The sequence below is a fragment of the Mastigoproctus giganteus genome, chromosome 12 (genome assembly GCF_048544385.1).
Source record: "Mastigoproctus giganteus isolate SK-2022 chromosome 12, ASM4854438v1, whole genome shotgun sequence".
NCBI lineage: Eukaryota > Metazoa > Arthropoda > Arachnida > Uropygi > Thelyphonidae > Mastigoproctus > Mastigoproctus giganteus.
The window spans coordinates 176,247,544-176,266,247 of NC_143586.1; the positions used below are offsets into that span (position 1 = coordinate 176,247,544).

Sequence of the window (18,704 nt, forward strand, 5' to 3'; positions counted from 1 at the left end):
ATCTTTTACATTGTATACAGTTAAAAAGTTATTTAAAAGGTATTTTTAAAATTCTTTATGAACATTCCAGAAGGTCAAGGACCAATTATTATAATTTTTCCTATTGGTTATATTTGATTAACACGTTTGCGTGATGCGCTCACGGGACGAATTAATCGAGGCCCACCTGTATCCGGGTTTCCCTGCCATTCAGCTTCTTTGTCCTTCAGTTCATTTACTTTAGCTATAATTTGCTCCTGGAACAGCTGCCAATTTTTTTTTTTTTTTTTTAATCTGTTCATCTTCAGTCTGATGGTTGGTCTCCATGTCATGGTTCTATCAATTTGGTATGTTATGGTGAAATGTTCAGATGTGGTCCAGGAGCTTTGGGCTTTCCAGTTTGAGACATGCTCTGCTATGGGTAGTTGGTTGATTTTGATTGTAGCTTCCCATTTTTTGGTGAAAAGGAAGACTGGGTTAACCTATTCTACGTATGCGCACTCTACGAGGACCTGCGAGCATTGCTCATAAGAAAGATACATGTCTTGCCTCGAGGAAATGAACATCTTCTGATCAATGAGGAAGACCAGTACCACACTTTCTCTGCCTTTGCCCATGATCTCTTCACCAGAAGATCACTGGTACAGCATCCTGGAACCAATGCACACTGATCAACACTTTTCTCATACACTGAACCATCTTCACCTAGATTGTACCTATTGGACTCGAAACTCGGGTTGCTTGAATTGTTTCATCAGTGTCTTGATACATGGCTCTCTTTCCACTTTCTTTTTTTTTTACTTTGTCTTTTTTCAGGAAGCTCAGGCAACCTGGAGGTGACTGGCCAGAGAATTATGGGCAGCCTGGCTATCTCCTAGTGGTGTGTGCAGGCAACGTTGGGTTCCTGCAGCCAAAAGCCAGGACACCCAACAGAAACCAACAATACTTCATTTACAACACAACACTTTCTGGCTTTCTCAGTGATACTGTCTCCAGAATATATGGTGCAGATGTGGAAAACCACCAGAGGCACATTTCCCCTAACACTATATAACTTTCTGTAGCGTATTGCAGAAGGTTAGGAGCTTGAAAGGTTGGTTCTGCACTGTGTAGGTTGAGTTTGATAGAGGTGCCTTTCCGGTGTTGGGTTGTGTTGTGCCAGGCTGGCAAGCAGCAATTAATGTTAGCTCTGATCCCACTATCTTTTCTCGTGGAAGGGGCCTTGGACAGCCTGGAGGTATCTTATAGGTTGTTGGATATCCTCCCCTGGCCTGCACTAGAGTGCAATCACGTAGAGATTTCCGAAGGAGGTGACAATGTGGGCTCATGCTGCCCAGGTAGTATACAAATTGTGGAGAATGGGTCGCAGTTATCTCTGCATTGTGGATAACTACAGCCTGTGAGTGTATCTTCATCAGTGTGGATCACTTTGTAGGCCAGGGGTATCCCTCATCTGTTTCATATGTGTGTGTATACGGTTCTTGAAGAAGGATTAAATCAGTGTTTTCCTCATCTGCTTTAATGCGAACCTGTGCAACCACTGCTCTGGCTCTGTGCAGTTAGCTAGTGTATTCTGAGCACTGTGTAGTTGTATTGTTCAAGTCCATAATTGATTTGGGATTGGTATGTGCTTTTGGCCTTTAAGTAGGTAGGACACTTGGCATCTCTAATAGTGTGTGTGATCCAACTGGACAGACTTACAGCTGGCACACACAGGTTCGTTTGTCTTGTTGGGGCAGTTACTAAACTCATGCCCCGATTAGTAACCGTAGGTTGATATGGTCTGTGTAAATGTATGGGAAGCGTGGCCAAACTTAAAACATTTTGGAACAGCCACACATTTCCTAAGTGGTGGCTTCCCCACTCTGTGTAGATCTTGTTCTGCACCTGCCAGGCTTCTGTGGCCAGTTCAGTGATCCAATTCAAGCTTCCATTGCTTATTTTGCTAGTGTACTTATGGAATGTAAAGTTCTGTCATTCCTGATCTGATAGGTTCCTTTGTAGATTACTTCTGTTAGTTTTTATGGTGTCAGGCATTTATCTATATCAAAGATGATATAGATAAATACCTGAAAGAGCAATGGCCCTTTCTCTTTTGGGGGCTCAGCAGGTAGGCCGAGCATGGTCATTTTGGGATTTCTGATTATATGCTGCATCTCCTCTTTCGTTTTGGCTTCGATCACAACCTCCTGATTGCAAGTCTTTCTAATTGCTTTTATCCTAGTGGTTCTAAGGCGCTCTTTTAGGTTTTCCATTATTTTTGATTTAAGTCAATCAGAGAGACAGTGGCACAAATCACCACAGACTTCAACAAGGGAGTTGCCAGAAACGTTTCCACCAAGACCATCAGGTGATTATTAGCTACAATAGGTTATGGGAGCTGCTGACCCTCCAGATTCCCATTGCTAACACCACAACACAGGACTCTACTCCTCAACTGGGTGAAAGAAGATTGGCACTGGACCTTAGATGATTGGAGATGGTCTCCTGGTCTGAATCCTGTTTTGTTATTTCGAGCAGTTGGATGGGAGGGTAAGTATCTGGTGGAAATGGCAAAAAGCTATGCACCCACCATCAACAAGGAACTGTTCAGGCAGGTGGATGATCAGTAATGGTCTGAGGCTTGTTCAAAAGACACCCTTTCTATTTAAGTGTATCCCATCCATGTTGAAGCAGTCTCTCCTGTTAACAAGCAGACAATGTTGAGAAAAATTGTATCCCATGAGTCTTGCACAATCTCTCCAGAGCCAAACTGATTGACAAGGCACTCATCATATACTCCCTCCTATTGTGCCTGGGCAGAATTGCAGATACTCAAATTTAACTCTAACTTGCAAATGTGCCCCCAATTCACAAAGGTGATCAAGTGGTGACATGAGTAATTAGACCTGTTAGTCTAAATTATGTTCCAGGGAAAATAATGGAGTCACTGGTTAAGGAAACGATGCAGGATCATCTAGACAAGACTGCAGTTATAGTTCAGACACAGCATGGGTTTAAGAAGTCTTGTCTGACAAATCTGATTGGATACTATGATGTGGTTAGGAACTGGATGCAAATAATTTTTATATCACGTACTTGGATTTTAGGAAAGCTTTTGATACTGTGACACAGGGAAGACTACTATACAAATTGGAGCAGTATGGCATTAATGGCAAGCTGCTACAATGAATAAAAGGTTGTTTCAGTGGTGACAAAGTGATTATCAATGGACACTGCTCTTCGTGGACTAATGTTATTAGTAGAGTCCTCCAGGGTTCAGTGTTAAGCCCATTGTTGATTTTGGTATTTATCAATGGTATTGATGAAGGTATATCAGGGTTAATGTCTGTTTGCAGATGATACAAAGGTTGGCAGGGTTGTTAATGACAGTAATAATAGTATGCTACTACAACAGGATGTGGAAAAGTTGGGCAGATGGGTTGAGAAGTGGCAACTGAAGTTAACTCTGACAAATGTAAAGTACTGCATATGGGTAGCAGTAACTCCAGAGTAAAGTATAAACTGGGTGGTACTACACTGAGGGTAGTGGAGAATGAAAAATACCTGGGGGTAATTTTGCAGTCAGGTATGATGTTTTCTGAGCAGTGCAGACAGGCTGCAAGAATAGCTCATGGTGTCTTGTCAATACATACAGGAATTTTGTTGGCAGGGATAAGGGTGTGATTATTCCCTTGAATAAAGCAATGGTCAGGCCGCACTTTGAATGCCAATGATAGTTGGCATTCAAGCTATCATTTTAGGAAAGATGTAGAGCTACTGGAACAAGTACAGAAAACGGCAATATGAGTGGTGAGTGGAACCAGGGCAGTTGCAATTGGGTAAGTGAGGTAAGTGTTGCTTAGATGCGGCAGTTCAGGAGGGCAGCAAAAAAAGTTGACATATACAAGTTGGACCTCTGTGTATAGAGAAATCTGATATTTAGCGTTTTTTTTAAATTCCTGGTAATTACACTTATAATAATTTCAGTGGAACAATTTCCATATAACGAACAGATTAAGAGAGACTTTACTGGGAATGCATTGTTCGCACCTATTGAGTCAATTAGTGCTGTTGCTAAGCACGAATTTATGAGCCAAAGGGAGTACCATTCTGAAACTTGGGTTTACTCTTAAAACCTATCCAACTGCTTGTCCCACATACCCAGAATTCACATTGGTCATCTGATTGGTTTTATACAATCAGCACAACCTTCCTTGTTTACCAGTATTCAACATGACAGGCAAATATTTCATTTGAAATAAATACAGTACCTGAAATTGCAGGCACATTAATTTGTGTTTCATATTTATATTTTGCAGTTATAAAAATCCTCTTCAAGTTTTCTACCCTCAGGCAGGTTCAGGGCTTCATTGATGCCATGTTTACTTTTAATTCCTACAATATTTTCTCTTACTGTCCAATCCATCATTCCAATTCTCTTCTCTCAACAGTTCTCTTCCTACACATCTACCCCTCAATTCCTTTCCCCAGCATGCTTTCTCTTCTCAGTACATGTCCTATAAAGTTATTTTGTCTCCTTAATTCTTTTCAAACATTCTCTTCTACTTTCCGCAAAATCTCATTCTCACTCATTTCACCCTTTCCATTCTCTTCCACACCCACATCTCGAAAGCTTCTAGGCATCTAATCTCCACTTTCCCAGTGTCCATGCTTCGGAGCCATATAGTACAACATTCCATATTAATGTTTTCATCATTTGCTTTCTTAATTCCTCCTTGAAATTTCTTCTCAATAGTTCTTTTCTATTACTAAATGCTTCTTTCCCATTGCAATTCTTGTTATTTTTTTTCAGGGTTTTCCCAATTTTTCTCAGTACACTTCCCAACTGACTGTCGACCTGTTCCAATATTACTCCATAGAATGTTGTATTGATTCTTCTTCCTGGCCACTTTGAAATTAACATTACCTTGGTTTTATTGCTGTTAACCTTCATATTTTACTCCTTTATTGTGCTGTTCAAGATGTCCAAGGAGCTCTGCAATTCTTCATTATTAGCAATTAATATCTAGTCATATACAAATCTTATTGTCTTTTCCTTCCCCCTTCCTACTTTTACATCTCCTTTCAGCTCTTTAAATTCTTTCATCAGTGATTATGTATGAATAAAAAATGTGGGGACATGGAACATCCTTGGCTTACAGCCCTACCAATGGGAAATCACTGAATATTTTGAAGAAAATAGAACAGAGTAAGCATTCCAAAAAATTATTGATTTGGCTAATAATATGGCTACTATCATTGGCATTCCTGCTTAATTTCCAGAAGTAAGCACTGTAAGGAAAAGACTGAAAAGACGTCATTTCAATTATGAAAGTAGAGAAGAAGAAGCTATTCAGGATCTGCAACAATTTCAAAATTTAATTTTTCTTTCAAATTATGGACAATTTTTTTCGCTAACTGAAAGGCTTAGAAATATGAAAGAACACGTAGACATTTTTATATTTCTGAATTTAAAAAAAATGGTAATATAAAGATTTCTTAAATCTTTGCAAAGATTTATGTGACATTGATCATAATGAGTCTGATATTGCTGGTTTAGCATTATTTGAAGAACTTAGAGTACTTCAAATTTATATTAAAGACAATATTATTCCATTTGAAGTTTTACAATAAATTTTTAAAAATAATTTTACAGCTACTTTTTCAAATGTAGCAGTTGCATTAAAAATGTATGCAAATGAGGGGAACAAAGGGGTGCTCTTACCAAGAAAGGCTTAAGTTCTGCAAATTGAAGGTTCTAGAAATTAGGAACTTGGGAGGTGATCTGATTGAAGTGTATAAGGCTTTGAATGGGGCTGAGTAGGCTCAATGCTGATGGGATTCTTTCTCTTGCTCAGATTACGCACTTGCGAGAGCATAAATTCAAATTGAAGAAAGACAGTTGTTGAACAATTGTTTGGAAATTTGCATTTAGCCAGTGAGTGGTTGAATGTGGAACAAACTTCCATCTGTTGTTGAAGTTGATAGCTTAAATAAGTTCAAGAAAGAACTGGACCATCTTTTGGAGCAGATGAATGGGAAATGGGGGTTATACCCCCCCACCCCCTTTTTTTTTTTTTGGCTGATGCTAATGCCAATTTTTCTGACAATTTTCCCAGTTTCAGTTGACTCAAATAAACAGAATTTTTCAAAATTAATGAAAATTAATTTACAATCAAAAATGTGTCAACAGCAACTCTAATTTGTCAATTTCAATGGAAAATTTTTATTTGGAACAAATAAACATAAATTAATTAATAAATTTGCATTTCTTAAAGTAAGGAAAACAGATTTGTAATTTTTTTTTTTTTTTTTTTTTTTAACATAGTTTTCCTCTTATTTTATTATTGTGATCGAGTACAATTACTGTGATTTAGAATTTAAAGTTTATTTTCAGAATGATTTTGTTTGTTGTTTAATTCTATTATGTGAGATGTAATTCTTTTCTTTTTCAATAAATTAATAAAAATTATTTACGCCTTATTTTATTTTTTAATCAAAATATTTTGGGAAGGCAAATTGGATTTTGCTTACTGGTGGTACATAGGGTCGCAGCAGCCCTGAGTGGAACAAAGGGTTGCCGTTGCCAAGAAAGGCATAAGTTCTGCAGATTCTGGAAACTTAGGCACCTGCGAGGTGATTTATTTGGTTTTTTAGGAGCATTAGCAACTAAGGTCATATTGCTCCAGGGATATGCGGTGGTCATTCCCTGACCTTTCCACATCCTCATTTGGTGGTCATGGGCCGAACCCCAGTCCAATCAAGAAGTGTGTACTACACACTGCTGCTCCCGCCCACCTGGCTATGGAGGCGCTGCCAAGAGAGGTGATCTAATTGAAGTGTATAAGGCTTAATGGTTTAAGGCCAAAATGGTTTGAGCAATGCCAATGGGATTCTTTCTCTCGCTCAGATTACTCACCTGAGGGGACATAAATTCAAACTGAGGAAAGATAATTGTAGAATAGATGTGCGGAAATTCTCCTTTAGCCAGTGGATGGTTGATAGTTGGAACAAACTTCCATCTGATGTAGTGGATGTCAACAATTTTTAAATAAGTTCAAGACAGAACTAGACAAAGATTTGGAGTGAATGGATGGGTGAAATGGGAGGGTTTTTTGGCTTTTTTATATAAGCTTGCTTTCTTGTATCATATACCTATGCTAATATATGAAATACAGAATTTTAATTCCATTACTTTATTTAACTTAAGCAAAAATGACTCAACTCTATAGTCAAGTTACAAGGGTTGAACAAATAGCAGAAACTTGGACAGCATAAATAAAAATATTTTCAATACAATTATTAAAATATATCATTAATATACATTTATACTTATATGTACAGCATTAAATTTCACATGTACATTATGTCAGTTGTGATTGGATAATATCAAAAAATACACAGAAGAAAAAGAAAATATCTATGTCATTTCTAATAGGAACTATAGTACAGTTTGGTCCATGGGTAGTGCATAGTTATTCCTTAGCAACAGATTCACCTGTTAAAAGAAAAGAATACAGTAGAATAAATCATTAACATTCATTCAAATTTAATGTAAAACAGTTTTATATGTTCTAATGTTAAGAAATAGAGCACTGGACAAAAGATTCAAATCACTTAACATTTTTGCTGCCACCCGAATGTGAGAGAACTCATTCAATGTGCTGTAATTTTTGGAATGTTGAAAAAAAACAATCCCCAGCATTCAGAAAATTTGTACATAATGGTTGAAAGTTAAATGCTTGAAATTCATTGCTAAAAGTGAGCACTTTTGTGCTGAGCTGACAATCAGAACAAATCTAAAAATTTTATAAACAGTTTATTTGTACATATGTAAACTAACATCAACACAAACAAATAAACTATGAAGTATATAGAAAAAGCTAAGTATTACTGAAAAGTATTCAATCAGTGTGCCATCATTGATTAGTTGTTAATTTCATGTGCCTTTATGTTTACAGCACTGCTTAATTGCACTCTGAGCTTTGTGCTGTTTTGTGTATGTGTTGACAACAAACATGTCCATCTCCAAAAACTGTATTAATCTATGTAAATCAATAAAATCATCAAACTATTTCCTTATATAGTAATATTCAAAATGTATACCTTTTTAATCTTTCAAAAACAAACTGAGTATGTCAAAGTTTGTGACAGATTAGTCTTTGACCAAACTATTTAGCATTAGTATTAAACACATGATGGAAAAAAACAAAAAAGTTGTATGGCACCAACAGTAAAACTCCATATGTTCATTCCTTACAGTAATTTGTCAATACTCTCTCTAAATTTATGAAAAACTATCTACCTCCACAATAGGTTTATTCCAACAAATCGATTACACTGACTGAATGCAACTTATTGCACATCTGTGATCATCCTTTTACAATTGAAGTGTGTGTGCACGTGCGCCAACTGAGAAGGCACCAACAGTATTTAGTTTACTTAACTCTTTTGAAGTTATACTTTCCAGTTGGGTCATCCTGCAGAGGCCTAGTTTCAAGAGAGCTGCAACCTACAGAACTTGGTAGGAAATGCTTCTACCTAACTTTATTGCTCTTCACTGCACCCTTTATAGGTCTTTCCTTCCTGAAATGAGGTTTCCAAACCTGTATTCAGATTTGGCCTAACCATTAGGTCAAAGAGGTGATGATTGTACTTGCTGGAAAAGTTTCTGTATATCATTGTGAGAATTCCATGAGATGTTCTAGCAGTCCATCTGCACTGCTCGGAAAATTTCATGTCAGATTATTCAATTACTTCTAGATCTTTTTTATACTGTACTACTGTGAGTTTGACACCACTGAACTATGTTATTCTTGAAATACGTCGATAATAAATATTAACAATAAAATGAGGCTCAACACTGACCCTTATGGAACCCCACTCATTATAGTGGTTCGTGAACAGCAGCATCCATTTATAACCACTCCTTGTCTCCTACCACCATCCCATTATTCATAGGAAAAAAATTTCTCATAATGTCACAAACTCCAATTTATACAACCATACATGTGGTAGACAATCAGAGGCTTTACTGATATCTGAGTAGATATCAAAATTATTTATCCACTTCCTTTGTGACAAGCTCATAGTAGCTTGTCACAAAGTTGAGGAGGAATCATCTCAACTGTTTATATCATTATTTTTTCTGGCATAGAGGTTAAATTGACATGTTTGTACTCTTTTACTTCACCCTTAGGAGATATATCTGCAATCAGCAGGTACTTCAACAAAAACTAAGAATGCTCTCATAACAATTTAACTAAATGGGTTTTTTTTTTTTTTTTTTTTCCAGATGCCATATAAGCTTCATTTCTTGCATCATTTGCCCTGTTAATACTAAACTACCTCCTTTGTAACATCTTTTAATGTAATTGAGTAAATACCATCAACTAGTCTGAAATCAAAATACAAAGGGCTTTAGGCAAGCAAAGGCAGATTATGGAAAGTTACTGTCTAAGATAAGCAGCAAAGATTTTACTTGTGTAAACACTAGGAGGAAGGTGGTGAATAACATTGGCCCACTAAATAAGAATGGTTTAACTGATCAAGCTTCTGATAAACTGAAAGGAATTTTGCATCTACATTCATACATGAGAAATTTTTAATGATATAGATGCTAGAACTATGTCAAATTCTAACAATGAGCTGAATAATATTAGCATTAGTAGAGGCATATGATGCAAGAAAGGAAGCTTATATAGCATCAGCCAAAAAATAAAAAAATCCCTTCCCATTTCACCCATTCACTCCAAATGTTTGTCCAGTTCTGCCTTGAACTTAAGTTTTCAACCTCCACTATGACAGATGAAAGTTTGTTCCAACTATCAACCACCCGCCGGCTAACTATATTGTGATAACCGAGAAGAAAGTTGAAGAGAAATTGTTGAAACCAAATATAAAAACAGCACCTGGGGTGGGTGGAATCTATCCAATTATATATATATATATATTTTTTTTTTTTTTTTTGCTGGCTCTCAGGTGTGGGCAGCCTGGGAGTGGGATTGCTGGCACCCACCGGCATAGCACTACTTCCGGTGGGTGCGGGATTTTTGTGCATGAGGCACTTAAAATAGAAGACCAGGCCCAGCACCAAGTGAATATGGGCCGCCATTAGGGTCTATTCGCCAACGGGGAGCGGCTGTGCAGGTGACAGCTTCTCCCTGATGGCGAAGAGACCTTCCATACAGGTCTATTTTGCAGAGGTTCTGCACAAAGTCAACTTTATCAGGTGGAGATAGACGGAAGTCTAGGTGCCACCTTATACATAATAATAATATCCAATTATATTAAGAGAAGCAGCAAAGGAGGTAAGAAAAACTTCAGCAATAATTATGACAAGTATCCTTGGATTCAGAGGAGGACTCTATCCCTAATTCGCAAAGGGGAATCAAAAGGTGACATGAGTAATTAGACCTGTTTGCTTGATTTCTGTTCCAGGGAAAATTATGGAGTCAGTGTACCACCTAGAAAGGAATAATAAATAATATTTCATTAAAAATAAATGCAGCAACTAAGCAAAACAAAGAAAAATTACCTGTAAAAAGCAGGATTGATAGGTCTGTATGGAGCCTGCAAGATTCGTGGTGTAGTTTCCATTACTTTAACTAGCAGATTATCAATATATGCTTCTAAGTCCCTGATCTTGTCATTCTGGTGCTCTAGCAATATCTGTTGATTTACAACCAAATTCACCAGTTCCTAGATATATAAAAAGTTACTTTTATTAACCTCTATTGTAGAAATAAAATCATTTATTTTATTTCTACAATATGAACATGGTAGTAAAAAAACAAAAAAAAATTTGTTTTAAAGTTAATTACTGACACTTTTTCTACCTTCCTAAATACAGACTATTTTATTTTTTTAAAATACATAATTTTGTTATTATCAGTTCTGTCAAACGCAGGATTGTGTGTGCACACACACAGAATTTTACTTCTCCCTATCTTCAGTCTTCCTCTTCGCTTTTCTCCATATTTGCCATCCCCTCTCAATTCACTATCGTAGTTTCCTCCATCTCCTTATGAGTCTCTTCCTCTCAATTTTTCTCTCCACCACATCATCAATCTCTCACCTTGTGAGGGACTGATGAATTAACAATAGTTCATCATTGTTGACAGTTTCCACAATTTCATCTGAATGTTCCTGTTCACTATCATTTGTCCTCAAGAAATTGTCACTCACTTTTATGCCATGGAATTTATACAAAGGTGAATTTATCAAATACCATAACCATATTTTCTTCTGCACATATCCTTGTAGATATGATGATTTATGTATGAGGCTTCATTTTATCAATTTCTGCATCCTTTATCAATCCCTCACCTTGTAGCCTATGTCCAATCCAATATCTCTTATGCCTTTTGAATATTTCAGTCAAACATCTCATCCACCACTCTCAAAACATAATTTCTCACTTTATCAACTCATCCTTTCTTTTCCATCCTTCATCTCAACACTTTCCAATCTTCAAATATTTTCCATTCTCAATTTCCATGTCCCTGCTCCATAAAGTACCACACCAGTTTTTTCCCTTAAACTAATCTCCCACATGTTCTTCTCTTTTCAAAAGCTTTTTTGCCCACTGTTATTCTTGTTCCTATTTCTCTTCTGTTCTTTGCTTCTTTCACCATAAGGCTTCCTATACTCAAGTGTTCTATTCTCTCTCTCTCTCCCCCCCTCCTATTTCGGTATTTAACTCGTGCCTTTTCCCACTCTCATAATCTTTGACTACCCAACATTTATTTTCACTGTAAACCTATGACAACTTTGCTTAAGCATATCAATTTCTGCAATCCTTCCTCAGAATCTGACATCAGTGCCATATCATCTGCAAATCTAATATTATCAATAACCTTTTGCCCATCTTCAGCACATACTATTCTTTGTCATCCATATATCCTTCATCAAATGCCGCTTTATCCATCTCTTCTACATGCGTATTAAACAAAATAAAATGAACAGCAAAAATAAAATAGATCAACAATCGAACCCCATCTCATTAGATGGGGACTTAATGGTTGATCACTGCATTTCAAACATTAAACAAATCATAATGACTGACAGATACTCCAGTCAGCATTCTGATGCAACAGATTTGCATAACATAAATGGTCCTTATGCAGTGAAAAATTAATTTAGTCTTAATGATTAGCTGTTTGTGTTAGTTACATTGTAATCGGTTTCAGTTCTTTCCTAGTGACATGTCATATAATTCAGCAGGTACAATCAATGGGCATTGCTACTTTTATTTTAGGCTGTTAACTTCTAAATTATTTTAGGAACATATTCCTTCTATGACACCCTTATGCTTAATAATAATAATAATAATATATAATAATTACTATAGCACCCATATGTTATAGTAATTTGTTGCATACTTGGCTTAAACATTCTGCTGACATATTCCTCATCAACATATTTTAATAAGTGAACACACACGCGCGCCCTCACACGCACGGTAGCTTCTTGTTTGTTTGTTATCTGGTTTTTAGGAGCATTAGCAACTAAGGCCATATTGCTCCGGGGATATGCGGTGGTCATTCCCTGTACTTTCCATATTTGGTGGTCATGGGCTTGAACCCCAGTCAAATCAAGAAGAGTGTGCTATGCACTGCTGCTCCTAGCTACGGAGGTGCCACGCACGGTTGCATTACAATGTTTATCTAAAAGTTATGAGTCAGATAATGGTAATAAAAAGACAAACTTCCATCTGCCTTTGTAGAAGTTAATAGCTTAAATAGATTCAAGGCAGAACTTGACAAACATTTGGAGCTAGTGGATGGGTGGAATAATTTTTTTTTTTTTTTTTTGGCAAAGGCAAATATCGCTGATGCAATATTTGCCTATGCTAATATTAAATATAAAACTTGTTGGAGATGATTTCTGACCCGGTACTATGCATAAATATTTATCTTCAGACCATAATAATCTTCGTTATTGAATTAACAATAACATTATTGAGAGTTTCCACAATTTCATCTGAATGTTCTTGTTCACTGTCATCATTTGTCCCCAAGAAATTGTAACTCACTTTTATGCCATGGAATTTATACAAAGGTGAATTTATCAAATACCATAACCATATTTTCTTCTGCACATATCCTTGTAGATATGATGATTTATGTATGAGGCTTCGTTTTATATGTACATTAATGGCAAAATCGTCATCTAATTCTTTAGGTAACTGATGAACCATCATATTTACATTAACTGGTACTTATTACTTGTCCAATGATCCCATATTGTCAGTGTTCATAACGTAAATGACAAATTTGCATAAAGGGTAATCGTGATGATATCAAACGCTCAGTTACAACATCCAATGGAGGCAAATGAGTAGGATATGTTGGATAGATAAATCCATTTGACGTGGCTATAGTTGCTATCCATCCCTCTTTTAATGAAGTATGACATGTATTACACGTCATGAAAATACTCACTTCTTGTAAAGCAAATTCATTTTTAAGTAATTCATATGAAGTTGTTGGAAATGGTTTCAAATCTAATTGAAACCGTAAATGATCACAAACAGTACAACTAAATCCAAATGGGTTTTTGTACACTAGTTTTTCAAACTCACTGTCAGCTTGTGTAGACACTATAGGAATGTAATCAGGGATTACATTCCTATAGTGTTATTAGCCATTTCTAATTTTGCTTTTTTTTCGTGCACAATATTCCTTCACACCAGCATTAGTGGAGAAGTTAGAAGACAGAGCCATCACCCTCAGTGAGCGATCAGAGAAAAAACTGGATAACTAATTACTAAAATAGTTGGCACACCATAAGATGGAAGCTTGTTTAGAAGACCTTTATGACAAACATGATTGAAAGCCTTTGAGATGTCACAAGCAACTGCTTGTGTTTCACCAAACTTTTCCATTGAATTTGTCCGTAAATGGGTAACATAAGCCAGAATATCACCAGTAGATCAACATTGACTGAATCCATACTGGTGATCATTGATCAGACGGATGGTTTCTAGGTAGTTTAAGAGTTGGCAGTTAATTGATTTCTCCATTACTTTAGAAAGAGTAGAAGTAATTGCAATGGGACAATAATTGGATGGGAGGGATTTGTCACCCTTTTTAGGAACTGACTGGATATGAGCAAATTTCCAAGCAGAAGGAAAAACACCTTTGGAATAAGAAAGTGAAAAAAGGCAGCAAAAAACAGGAGTAAGTTCAGGAGCACAGGTTTTGAGAATAAGACGAGAAATACCATCAGGAACTGGAGCTTTCTTAGCATCGAGATTGGTCAACATCCTTCTGACATCCTTTTGACAGAAGACCACAGGAGGCATTGAATGGAGCATGTTAGGAATGCTGGGAAGTGTTTTACCAAGGTCATTAATACATGAGTTAGAAGAAATATGGGAGGTCAGCTTTATCCTTGACTGAAGTGAAAACAGAACCATCTGGTTTTGACAGAAATGGGACCAGATATGGGTAAAAGTTGTGGCTAATAGCTTTGTCAAGAGACCAGAATGCTCGGATACCATTAGGGCAAGAAGAAACTTTTCTACTCTTAGCCTGTTCAAAATCTAGTTTGGACTGATTAATAACTTCTTTACAATTGTTGAGAGCTTTGGCGTAGGCAGAAAATGAAACTGAAGAATTGGAATGGAATCAAGCCAATTACGATATGCAACATTCTTCTCTTGAACAGCCTTAGCACATTTACTGGAAAACCAAGGTTTAGTCTAGAAAGAGTAGAAGTAATTGCAATGGGACAATAACTGGATGGGAGGGATTTGTCACCCTTTTTAGGAACTGGCTGGATATGAGCAAATTTCTAAGCAGAAAGAAAAACACCTTTGGAATAAGAAAGTGAAAAAAGGTGGCAAAGAACAGGAGTAAGTTCAGGAGCACAGGTTTTGAGAACAAGTGGAGAAATAAAGGACGAGATTTTAAAGTGGAGTGTGGGATAAAGGATTCTAATCCTACAAAAATAATTTCACTGACATGATCTGAGCAAATGTTGACATCAGAAGTTTTGAAACAGTAATCCGACCAAGGAAAAGAAGAAAAGAAATCTCGCAGGTCATCTCATTTTACATTCTTGTAATGCCAAACAACATGAGGTTGGGAACAGCCATGGAGAAGAGACTACCACCAAGTTGTGATCTGAGGTGCCTAAAGGACCAATCACTTCTACCGTATACTGAGAAGGGTTGTTTGTGAGAAAAAGATAGTGTATTGGCTGTATGGTTAAGATTGTCCAGTATCCTTGTAGGTAAATGAACAATCTGTGCAAGGTCATTAGTAATTGCAAAAGCCTCAGCATCTCGACCAGCTGGGTTGGTGTGACTAGAAAATGGAAGCCAGCTGGAGTTTTGAGCATTAAAATCACCAAGGAAAATTACCTCACTGTTAAGAATATCATCAGTTTGGCTGAAACAAGATGAAATGAATCACTTATAAGTTTATCAAGTGGAAATCTGCTGTACACCAATGGAAATGGTGAAAGGAGTGAAGGTGTCCATAAAGATATAAAAAACATTTTGGAATTCAAAAGTACATCACCAAGGGTGCGAAGACCACTACTCAGGATTTCTAATAGGTATAAGATAAAGGTTATGATTTATGCACCAACATAGAGCGATGAAGAGGTTAAAGAAATGTACATCGAAATTGAGTCTTCTAGATTAACAGAAAACTCACTACACTATCATATTGGGGGATTTCAATGCTAAGGTTGGAAAGAGACAAAACAGTGCAGAAAGGGAAACTATTGGAGGAGGTGAAAGACTGGTGGAATTTGCAGAATCTAGAGGAATGTCAGTAATGAACCCTTTTTTTCAAGAAAAGGTGAACAGAAAGTGGACATGGAAGCACCCAAATGGATTAACAACTAATGAAATTGACTTCATTCTCACTAACAGAAGATATATCGTGAATAATGTTACTATCCTGAACAAGGTAAATGTTGGAAGTGATCACAGAATGGTAAGATACACACTTGATATAGAAAAAAGAAAGGAAAAAACTGACTTGAGTAAATAATACGGTCTTTGAGATAACAGAAGAGGAGAAAAAGCAGTATATACTGGAACTTAAGAACAAGTTTGAGATTCTGCAGACTGTTCAGGACCAAGATATCGACAAGGAATATTACAACTTTCTGAAAGTGATAAAGCCCAAGAAACCTATAGGTAAAAAGAAATCCAAAGAAGAAAAAATCAGTCAAGAAACACTTGTCATGATGAAACAAAGACGACAAATTAAGAGCAAGAAAAACACTGACAAGGAGAAAATTGAGTATACTGAGTTATGCAAAGCCATTAAAAGAGACTCAGAGAGGACATAAGAAAATTTAACACAAGAAAAGTAGAACAAACATTAAAGGAAAACAAAGGATTTAAATCAGCAGCCATGAGCAGTAATACAGAAAGACAAATGATACTGAAACTGAAAATGATACTGAAGAATAGTGATGGTGTACTTATAAACAGAAGAGAAGCATAATTCAAATAGCAGAAGACTACTATAGAGAATTATACAAGGAGCAAGGGAATGATGGATTGCAGTGGGGAAGATGGATTACAAATTAGCAACACATACGACATACCCAATATTCTTCCTGATGAGGTAGAACATGCATTGAAGAAAATGAAGAATCAGAAAGCCCCGGGGGGATGATGAAGTTACTGTAGAGTTGTTAAAATTGGGAGGAAGAGACATAACACAAAAACTGGCAAGGCTCTTCACAAAGTGCATTATAAAAGGTGTGATGCCTAAGCAGTGGAATAATGCAATCATAGTTTTGCTGCATAAGAAAGGAGATAAATCGGAAATTATACACCAATTAACTTGTTATCCCATATCTACAAGTTGTTCACAAGGGTCATTACTAACAGATTAGAAAGAATACTTGATGAGAATCAACCGAAAGAGCATGCTGGCTTTAGGACAGGATTCTCAACTATGGATCACCTTCACATAATATCACAGCTAATGGAGAAAGGAAATGAATATAAACACCATTATGACTGACATTTGTGGATTATGAAAAGGCATTTGACTCCATACACCATAAGGCAATGTTTTGGGCACTGGAAAGACAAGGCATAGATACCCCATATATTATGATTTTGAAGAAAATATATGAGAATGCTACCTCCTTTATTAGACTAGACAAAGACAGTAGCAAATTTAAAATTGAGAAAGGAGTTCGACAAGGAAACACAACATCTCCAAAGTTGTTTACTGCTACCCTTGAGGAAGCTTTCAGAAGATTAGACTGGTCGCAGAAAGGAGTCAATGTGAACGGAGAGTACCTAAACCATTTACGATTTGCAGATGACATTGTGGTCATAAGCCACGATCCCAAAGAATTGGAGGAAAATCTTAATCAGTTATGCAGATTTAGAAAGGATTTTGGACTAAAGATGAATATGGCTAAAACAAAAGTAATGATGAACAAGTATGCCACAGAAATGGATATAATGATTGAGGAGCAGTAATTGAAAAGGTGGAGTCGTATACTTATCTGGGACAAGTCATTAGCTGTAATAATGATAAATGGATAGAAGTCAAGAGAAGAATAAATTTTGGATGGATAGCATTCAGGAAATATAGTCACACACTGAGGAGCAATATCGCAATTTGTCTGAAATGTAAAATAATGAACCAATGTACACTCCCCACTATGACTTTGGTGAGTGCCCAAGTGAAACGTGGGCACTCACCAAAAGAATGGAAGAGAAGCTGAGAACTACAGAGCGAAGAATGGAATGAATTATATTGACTGACTGTTAGATAAGAAGAGGAACACATGGATTAGGCAGCAAACTCAAGTAAAGGACATTCTTATCAAAACTAAAGAACTAAAATGGTCTTGGGCAGGCCACATAGCTCGAAGACATGATCACAGATGGACTAAGAAAATAACAGCATGGTACCCAAGAGGAGCTAAGAGAAAATCTGGAAGACAAAGGCGGAGATGGACAGATGAAATTCATGAGTTTGTGGGTAGTAAATGGATAGCCATTGCACAAAACAGAAGGAACTAGAAAGTTGCTAGAGAGGTCTTCATCCTGCAGTGGATTGAAAATGGCTGATGTTAGGAAAGTTGGACTGGAGAAAGTCAAGTTGCAAAGAGAGGAAGTCAGAGAACTCCAAGTGATTAGTGGAGTTGGGAGAACGGTAGAGCCAACAGATTAATGTGACAGAATGAGGTAGAGAGATTTTAAGCTAGAGAAGATCGAAAAGAGAAGATTCCAAATTACCAAGTCTCTGACAGGGATTACCGGATCTGACATATGCACAAGTACCACCTTTGAGGCAATAGGAATCACATAGCGAATAATTTGGGCAACTGAGATGAGCAGTAGTTGAATCAACTGAGATTCTGTCAGAAAAAAGTACATGGGGCTTGGCAGACTGCAAGTGAAAATGGATATCGTTGAGATTAGAATTGAGACCACGTATATTTGGGAAATGAACTAGGAAGTGTTTGGAAGGTTTAGATATTTTTTTGCAGATAAGATTACTGTATTAGTTTGACAATTCATGGTGTATTCAATAGTAAGAAAAAGTGGGTGGGACATGCTGTATGAAGTAATGAAATTTTTGGATATGGCATACATGTGGTAAGAATATACCCAGATCCTTGACATAACGTGGCCTCGACAATGCCCCCGCATACACACTACTCGGACTCCCTCCAGTCACTATCTGGCAGAGTAGAGGTAGTAAGATTATACGCTAGCTAATCCAGAAGCCTCCTAAAGAGTT

At 36.9% G+C, this 18,704-nt stretch overlaps 1 protein-coding gene across 1 annotated transcript in view; it reads right to left on the reverse strand.

Annotated features, from left to right (window-relative positions):
- Positions 1 to 7,376: 7,376 nt before the first annotated feature.
- Positions 7,377 to 18,704, reverse strand: part of Rip11 (Rab11 interacting protein) — a 175,569-nt gene continuing 164,241 nt past the window's right edge. The window contains exons 10-11 of the mRNA XM_090386503.1: positions 10,499 to 10,662; positions 7,377 to 7,459 (exon numbers count right to left, since the gene is read on the reverse strand). Of these exons, the coding sequence (XP_090242629.1) occupies positions 7,456 to 7,459; positions 10,499 to 10,662 (168 nt within the window). The 3' untranslated portion in view covers positions 7,377 to 7,455. The remainder of the gene's footprint in view (positions 7,460 to 10,498; positions 10,663 to 18,704) is intronic.